The sequence below is a fragment of the Wolffia australiana genome, chromosome 10 (assembly GCF_029677425.1).
Source record: "Wolffia australiana isolate 7733 chromosome 10, ASM2967742v1".
Taxonomy (NCBI): Eukaryota; Viridiplantae; Streptophyta; class Magnoliopsida; order Alismatales; family Araceae; genus Wolffia; species Wolffia australiana.
Genome location: NC_135844.1, coordinates 4831459 through 4840854, shown reverse-complemented (window position 1 = coordinate 4840854; position 9396 = coordinate 4831459). Strand labels below are relative to the sequence as shown.

General features: G+C 40.5%; 1 protein-coding gene across 1 annotated transcript; it reads right to left on the bottom strand.

Annotated features, from left to right (window-relative positions):
- Window positions 1-1459: 1459 nt before the first annotated feature.
- On the bottom strand, window positions 1460-3407 carry LOC144708729 (photosystem I assembly factor PSA3, chloroplastic-like). The gene is made up of 2 exons (XM_078582155.1): window positions 2292-3407; window positions 1460-1672 (listed from the first exon to the last, which is right to left on the bottom strand). The coding sequence occupies exons 1-2, from the start codon at window positions 2562-2564 to the stop codon at window positions 1601-1603; spliced, it is 345 nt and encodes a 114-aa protein (XP_078438281.1). The 5' UTR covers window positions 2565-3407; the 3' UTR covers window positions 1460-1600.
- Window positions 3408-9396: the final 5989 nt, after the last annotated feature.

The window sequence follows — 9396 nt, the reverse complement described above, 5'->3', positions numbered from 1 at the left end:
AGAAAAAGTCAAAGATGCGAGCTTGAGATGTTGACTTACTCGTAGTGGGTCTCCTCGTCGATGATAATGTTCCAGCTCTCCCACGTCGTGCTCTTCTCGTATTGATGAACATTCTGCAAATGGATAAGCACCGTGACTAACTAAAAACGTAATCAAGGATCGCCAGCCAAGGAGCTACCCCTTTCCAAGGTGCTCTTCTCCCCAAGCTCTGAACCATCCTAGAGATATTTTAAAACAAATAATTGCTCAATATTCATGAACCAGTGGAGAAGCGTACGGTCATCGGTGGGGGATATATGCCACATGTCTCCTTTCCAAGCGATGACTACAGAGAAGAATCTCTCTTCCCACTTGTCTCCCCATGTAGTGCCGGTTTTTGTTTTCGCTCCTTTGTAATCAGGGAGCTCAATCTTTGTTTCTGTCTGCTAGTGGGGCCCGCTCGCAATGCTTTCTTGGGGTAGACAAAGAAGATGGTGAGTGAGAAAGAATTTCTTCAGCACCGGAGATTGAATTTAGTGATTAGAGGCATTCAAGCTATTCATGTGTAAGATGAACAACAAAAATTGAGGGAAGAGCAGCCAAGAATTTTGAAAGAAAAAGTGAATTTTAGGAATATTATGAGGAGAGTGAAAAACAGAAATTTTGTTAGTGCTATTTAGGGACTTCAGCAGAATGATGGAAAACATTGATGGGATAATAGATGAATAAAGATGCCTAATTGATCTTCAAATTGAAATATCTTTGATTTCTTTTCTTTTTTATGAAATATCTTCAATTTCTAAGGGGCGTTGTTTCTCAGATACTCCCTAGAGAGAGTGGAGTTTGAATTTCAGGCATCCAAATAATCCAGTCTGACAAAATTTTCAATTTATCTCAAAACTAACTGGGATATCTTCAATCTCTTAGAAACCTCATTTACCAGAAATTTCTATGCAATTCGGTAAAAAACAGAATTCTGCTTTCGTGATAAATTAGATTGGAGTTCCTCACACAGTAGACTCCATTTCTTCCCCTGTTCATCTCCACCGAGGAATCTGATAGATTCGAGGAAGGATCTCGGGAATAAGGATTTTCTTGAATCACATTTCTCTAACAGATATAGGTCAAACTTGATATGACATTTAATACTAACCATTTTAAGGTAATTCTTTATCAGTTGAATTTTTCTCCAAATGTTGAAAATTTCAAATTAAATAGTTTTAATTCAAAAGTTCACTATTTGGCTAGACGGATAAATACATATGTGAACTTCTCAACCAAGTTCAAAAGTTGAGACCTAGATCATCTTAGAACTAATGCACATCGCCCACGACGGTCAATCCTTTCATCTACATGGGAATAATCTAGTAAATAATCTACTGAATCACTTAAATCTAGTGAAAATCTACGGAAATCCGTTTCCCCATGTACACTTTTTTTTCCATTCATCTATTAAGAGTGAAAAAAAGAGGGACAAAATAATGGGGACTGCATTTTCCTCGTTTCGTCAAGAAAATTAGTTACTGACTTCTTTGGTTGCGGCCATGAGGACCATGAAAGTCTGCTCTTCGAATTCGATATCATTGGAGAGGCGGAGTTTTGCCATTCCTTTAAGAATCTCCTAAGATTTCAAGTAACTGGCACCCACAACAGCCAGCCAGAAGGACATGAGAACGTACAGAGGATCTGCAGACTGAAAAGCGAAAACATATATTATGAACTGAATTTAAGAAGAATTTTTATTTAAAACATACACTTGTCAAAAACTTGCAATAAGAAACCATGAAAAGAATTCTATACAATGATCTGCTGAATACTATTTAGCTGTTAATTTTGTCGCAATTTGATAACACCAGAAAGAGTTTTTTTTAAAGGAGATTTAGGGATTTTCACACATAACTTCTTCTGATTTTCCGTTCATCCAAATTTGATCCTCAGTTTATATAAGATCACCCTCAAGCCGGGGACAAATAAACGATTGATTATCAATCACTTTATCATCACCTCATCTAACCTCATGAATTTACACAAAATCACCACTCAACTCGAGCAAGAGGACATTTGATCTGACAAAAGATTCACAACGGGCGGGATCGAATGAAGAGATTGTCAATAGATAAAATCACCATTCATGATTTCCTTCAGATGAATTCGATAAGTGCCGCTTCGTCGTGAAGCTCGCAAAGGATTCCAAATAACTATGACGTTCTTCTCATCAAAAACCAAAAAAAACACAATTTGTCTGTCGGGTCCTTTATAAAGATAAAAAAAATCAAACAAATAACCAAGGAAAAGAAATGAAAGACAATCACCTGGCCTTGTCGCTCCTGGAATTTTATCAACGCACGGGATTTGTTGACGCTGCACTTCTTACCCACCCGTCGCCAAAACTCCGCGAAATCGACGATGTCATCCCCGACCCTGTCCTCATCGCTGATCGAACTGGTGTTCCTCTCCAGATACGCCGCCACTCTCATCCCCGATCCTCCTTGATCATGTCTTCTGCCAACTCTGGTGACGATTCCCATCTTCTTCTTTCCCAATCCCTGACAAAGAAGAATTGCAGAGGGCGTGGAGGTCGCCATGGCGGCTATCCTCTTCCTGATTGTGCAAAAAACTAAGAAAAAAATAGTTAGAGGACGTAGGGTTCCAGGACTACATCAGGGAGGTGTTCGACCACTTCAAAGCCCAATGCCAGACGTTGCTCAGGGGGGGGGAAGGATAAATTAAAAACTATTGTTATGACAAATCCACATCAGAATAAATTTTTTAATGAATATAAATCACCTTATGGGGGTTTAAGATTCAGACGCCGCGTGTCGTCCTACCTATGTGCAAGTTTTTGGTCGATGATTGGCGGGGGCAGCAATTGGGACAGGCGTGATTATGGCATCGGATTTAGCGATGCCATATTTGATTTATCCAATTATAAGTAGCCGAATAAAAAAAGGGTCTTTTTAGTGCAGTAAATGCGCCACGGGTTAATATGATATTTGAAAATCCTTGGCCATACGTGGCATCTGCATGGTGCTGAAATCGGCGGCAGAAGGAAGCTAGTTTTTGTCGTTTCAATATTATTTTTTTTTGCATGGCTTTACTACCCAGATAATACGAGGCTATACAAATTGGTGCAACGTCTGCGAAAATAAGATGACTTCCAAAGATGAATTATGTGCCCGCTAAAGAGAGAAAGCGACAAGAGAGCGCCCGGGAGGCAAGAAGAGAGAGAGAGAGCGAGAGAGAGAGAGAGAGAGAGAGAGAGAGAAGCAACCAAAGAGAGAAACTGGAGAGACGAGGAGCGAGAGACACAAGAGATACGAGAGACCGGAAAAGAGAGTGCAGGAGAGAAAAATAGAGACGAAAGATGCAAGAGGCAAATAAAGTGCGAAAGAAGTAGAGACGTGAAAAGAGAGAGAGGAGATAGAGGGAGGGCGAGAAAGAGTGCAGACGAAATGGCAGAAACGAAACAGAGGCACAATCAAGAGATGTTAAACAAAAGAGAGAGAGATAGAGAAAGATAGAGAGAGAGGGAGTGCGTGAGAGGGAAAGGGAGGGAAAGAGACGGGGAGCGTTAGAGAGAGAGAGGGACAGAGGGAGAGTGCCGGAGAGTGAGAACAGAAGGAGATAGAGAGCGAGAGGGCGAGGGCGAGCGTAAGAGAGACAGAGATCGGAATGGCGAGCCGGGGAGACGGAGATAGGGAGGCAGGGAGAGCGGGAGAGGGAGAGAAAGAGGAAGCGAGAGACTGAAGGAAAGACGGGAGAGACGATAGGGTGGAAACCAGAGATAGCAGGAGAGATAGATAGAAAAAAGAGAAACGTAGAGAGAGAGCGATAGAAAGAGAGAGAGAGAGAGAGAGAGAGAGAGAGAGAGAGAGAGAGAGAGAGAGAGAGTGGGAGAATTTCCATATGGTTTTGCGTTGTCGGCCGATCACAAAAGCATTTTCAGAACGTCATTAAGCTTCAATAAAAAGACAGGATGGTTGCAATAACAACTCGCCAGTCGCTCACGTTCATTCATCCTTTTGCCCAACATGGCTGACGATAATAATGTTCTAAGCATCAGGGTTGACCCCGAACCCAAATACAACCTCGACCACACAAGCATTCGGCCCACCGTTCTGCATCCCTGCTCTCCCTTTCTCTCTCTCTGGCTCTCTGTTTCGCTCTCGCAAGCCTATAAATACTCTGGCACCGTCTTGTTCTTTCTCGCAGTCCCAAAAGCCGTCCTTCGCCATGGCTTCCTCTAATCTCCACGCGCTGCTAGCTCTTGTTATCCTCCTAGCGGCACCGGCCTCGTTCCCCACTGCAGCGCCAAACGTGACGGCCATCCTGACAGGAGGCAAACAGTTCACCATACTGCTGGGCCTGCTGGAAGAGACGAGCCTTCTCCAGGCGATCGACGCGAGCTTCACAACGACCACCGAGGGTATCACGGCCTTCAGTCCCACCAACGCCGCCTTCCGCAAACTCGGTCCTCGGTTCTTGCCGAGCCTGAGCGTGGATCAGAAGAGACTTCTTCTTCTTTTTCAAGCAGTACCCAAGTACTTGAGCGCCGAACAGTTACGTGAGGTTACCGCCCCCTTGCCCACTGGTGCCGAAGGGAAGACTCTGAGCATTATTTCCAGGAAGAAGAAGCTCTTCGTTTCGTCCGGTTTGGTGAGCGCAGCCATCCAAAACCCCCTCTACGATGAGTTTCCTCTGGCTAGCCTCCCAATCGATGAAGTTCTTCTTCCCCCACTGTGAAGAGGTGGGCCGGCAGGGCAAGTATCTCAAGCCCAAAGACTTCTTTCGCGCATTAACTGGGATGGCAGAGGAGCATATGTTTTCTCATAGTCTCTTTCCTTCTATTCTCTCCTCTGTCTGCCCTTCCATTTGAAATTTGAAATCCCGAGAAGATTTTCGTTTTTTTTTAAGATGGAGTAATCTTCTACCCTTTAAAACTTAAACCATAAGGCAATAATAAATAAACTTTTTATGTCGTCACTAATAATTATAACGGGCAGAAGAAGGCCCTTTTTTCTTGGACCCCAAAGGTGCTTCTATACTATATTTCATTATATTGTCTCCACTGTCTACCCGTTGTCTTAATATTTAATGTCGCCAAAAACTACTGTTTTTTCTAATGTGATTTTCGTACACTTAAAAACATACTTCTGACTTTTTGAGAAATTAATATTACTACTCGGGATGCTTATTTTTTTAAGATTCATTCCAAGATTTTTTTATTGAATATAAATCACCTTAAGGAGATTTTTTGTGTCGGTCGCCATGCGTCATCCTACCAATGTGCAATTTTTTGGACGATGATTGACGGGTGTAATAATTGGGACAGGCGTGATTATGGCATCGCATTAGCGATGGCATATTTGCTTTATCCAATGATATATAACATTATTTTATTGCAGTGGAAACATGTGGCCGAATTAAAAAACCGTTCCTCTTTGCTAACTGCCCAAAGAATACTCTGTAACGATTAGGTAAACGTCATAGAAGAATAAAATGACTTACAAGGATGAATTAAGGGTCCAGTAAAGAAACAAAACATGACAAGAAAGCGACGGGAGACCAGAAAAGAGAGAGAGACGAGAGACAAGCAACTAGAGAGAAAAAATAGAAAGACGAGGAACGAGAGATAAGAGAAACCGGAAAAGAGAGAGAGAGAGAGAGAGAGAGAGAGAGAGAGAGAGATGAAAAAAGAGAAAGAGGGACGAAAGAGAGCAGACGAGATAGCAGAAATGAGCGTGAGAAAGGGAGGGAGAGATAGAGAATGACTAAGGGAGAGAGAGAGGGAGATAGATAGATAGATAGATAGATAGATATATATGATGGCGTTGATCCAGTCCAATGTAACTAACTTCTCAAGTTCGTTTTCCTTTCACGTGTTAGTTATTTCTTTGCAGGCTTCAGCGTAACCAGTCAGCAGTACGAATGGCTACGGTGATCCGAGCTATCACGTGAGTCTGCAGGGATCCTGCCACTTGATGAAGTTAGTTATTCTTGTTCCATACGAGAGTTTTTTTCCTTCTTGGTGTGAGTCCTGGTCGAAGTGAGAGCTGTCAGGTGCTCAAGCTTCTGGACGCCTTGAAGCTGCAAAGAAGCCAGGTCGGGTGGAAACGATCTGGAGCTCAAGTTCAGGACGTGCTGAAGCTAACAATATATATATAGAGGGAGAGAGATGAAAAAAGAGAAAGAGAAGAGAGAGAGAGAGAGGGACGAAGGAGAGCAGACAAGATAGCAGAAACGAGCGTGAGAAAGGGTGGGAGAGAGATATAGAAAGACTAAGATAGAGAGAGAGAGAGAAAGATGGATGGATAGATAGAGAGAGAGAGAGAGAGAGAGAGAGAGAGAGAGAAAAAAAAAGAGAAAGAGAAGAGAGAGAGAGAGGGACGAAGGAGAGCAGACAAGATAGCAGAAACGAGCGTGAGAAAGGGTGGGAGAGAGATATAGAAAGACTAAGATAGAGAGAGAGAGAGAAAGATGGATGGATAGATAGAGAGAGAGAGAGAGAGAGAGAGAGAGAGATAAAAAAAGAGAAAGAGAAGAGAGAGAGAGAGAGAGGGACGAAAGAGAGCAGACGAGATAGCAGAAACGAGCGTGAGAAAGGGTGGGAGAGAGATAGAGAAAGACTAAGAGAGAGAGAGAGAGAGAGAGATAAAAAAAGAGAAAGAGAAGAGAGAGAGAGGGACGAAAGAGAGCAGACGAGATAGCAGAAACGAGCGTGAGAAAGGGTGGGAGAGAGATAGAGAAAGACTAAGAGAGAGAGAGAGGGAGAGAGAGAGACAGAGCGAGAGAGAAAAGAGAGAGACGAACGATGTAGTAGACAAATAAAGAGGTGTCAGCACCTCGCAAAAGCCAGTACAGGAATGATGTAGACGAATATGATTTTAATAAAGAACAGTTAGCGGTCAGTATTCAATGCAGGATTAAACATAGATAGGATGAAATATAAATACAATTAAACATATATAGAATTAAATATAGATAGGACTAAACATAGACAGGATCCAACAGTTACCATTCATCTTGTTATACCCATTTTAATTGTTATAACGGCAACGATCTTAACAGGACTATAGACAATATAAATACCAACCAATGTAATTGTCTAAGCATGGAATAGTACAACGTTATTTACTGTTCATCTCTGTTTCTTTCCAGTTTCTTCTCTCCTTTTTCTTCTTCTCTCATCTAGTATTCCTTATTTTCTCATCTATTTACAGTTCCTTTTTCTTTTTCTTCTTCTTGATTGATATCAGTTTCCTTTTCGTGGTATCAGAGGTACAGGAGGACGTCGAGATGGCTGAACCAATTCCTCAAGTGTCGTTCCCAATGGATGAACTAGCAAGATCTGTGCCCCGTCTACAGGACAGATCCCAGTCATCATACCTATAGGGATCGAGATCAATCCAAAGCGTAATAGCTATAATTACCAGATGTGGAAAAGGCTGATCCTTACAGTCTGGGACTAGTATGATTCAAGGAAATTTATAGAAGGCATTTCCCCTTCTATTTTTGTTGCAGGTGCAGGAGGAATTGTGGTGGAAAATCCAGAGTTCAAGATGTGGTGTAGAACGGATTAACAGAAACTAGGATCTCTTTACCAAACTATATCTGAATCTGTATTGACATACATCAGCAAGGTGAAAACATCAAGAGAAGCCTGGGAAAAGCTAGAAAGCATATTCGCTGGATTGAATCAAGTAAGAATGATGAAGCTCCAAAGATAATTTCACAATATCAAGACGGGATCATTAACCACCGATGAGCATATAAGAAATTTCAGGTCTCTTGTTGAATCACTATAATTAACGGGATATCCTGTAAAAAATCATCTGTTATTTTTACTTTTCTAAGAGGATTAGGCTCTACTAGTCTCAATTTGTGGTTTCTATCAACGCAAACATCTATCATTTAAAATATGATGAATTTTTTGCTAATCTGATGTCACATGAAGCATTTTTTATGTTCGATCAAGAAGACAATTTATTATCATCCCTAGTTAACAACACAGACTCAAAGGTTTCAGCAGCCATATAAAATTAATCAGAGAGACTATAGCCAGATCAGAAGTTTTACTTATAATCAAGCACGTGGAAGAGGCAATAGTCAAAGGTTCCAACTTCACTGTCAATTGTGCTCGCACTTTGGTCACAGAGAAAGGGAATGTCCTGCTCTAGATGTAAATTTTGAAACTCAGAGACCCATGAATGACAAACGGACAAAAAATGCTCCAGCCTAAGCTAAAAAGTCTCCATATAATTACAAATGGTATCCTGATAGTGGAGCAACTCAAAACGTAACACCTGATCAAAATGCAATTAGTGATCATCAAGCCTACAATTAGAATGATCATCTACAAATGTATAATGGTACCGGTTTGAGAATCTTGTCCATTGGTTCTTCAAAATTTCTAATTTAAATAGAATTATATGTATAAATGATATTTGCATGCATTATTATGTATTAAGAAACTTACTAGAGATAACGATGAATTAGTCCAATTTCATGGTTTTTATTCTAAGTAAATGAAACAAACTTTTCATCAGATCCTATACCGAGCACTTCAAGATGATCTCTACCACTTGGAGATACACTATGCAACCAAAGATACTTTTCTTGCAGAAAAGGTGTTCTTAGGAACCTGGCATTCGAGACTTGGACGCCCACAATTTTGGGTTTTAAATTCAATACTAACAAATTTTGGATTTCCTGTTTTACAATTAGATTAAATTTTTATTTGTGAATCATGCAACATTCCTGAACCCTATAAACTAAAATTTTATTCAACCTGTCATACTTGTACTAAATCCCCGAAGATTATCCATTCAGATATTCGGAACCTTGTCCAATTATTTATTGCTCTGGTTATTCATATTATGTTGTGTTTAGTAAATATACTTGGCTTTATCCTCTTAAAAAGAAAAGTGATGTATTCTACACATTTATTGAATTTCAAAATCAAGTAGAAAATTAGTTTGGTACTAAAATATTGTATTTCCAGCTAGACTGGGTTGAAAATGTTTTGGAAATATTCCAATTAGAGTATGTTTCACCTTCATTTGTATGCCGCAAGCAACAATTTTGGCCATCCACTCACAAAGAGGTAGCTTTTGATATGGATGCATTGGCCTGAAATTGAGATAATGTAGGGTTGTACAAAATGTAATAAACATTCTTTCTGGGACCAATATTTGAGCCTAGTTACATGTGTTAGACATGTATGGTTCTCAAAAATCATGGTGAATGATAATTTAAAGAAATGGATTACGTAAAAAGATGAATGATACAAAATCAGAAACAAACCTTTTGGTGGCACCAATTAGGACATAAGATGGTGTTTTTTATTGTTATTGTTCTCCGTATAACTGTATTTGGATTGCTTATCTGTCAATAACACCCTTGAGAAAGAGTGGAACC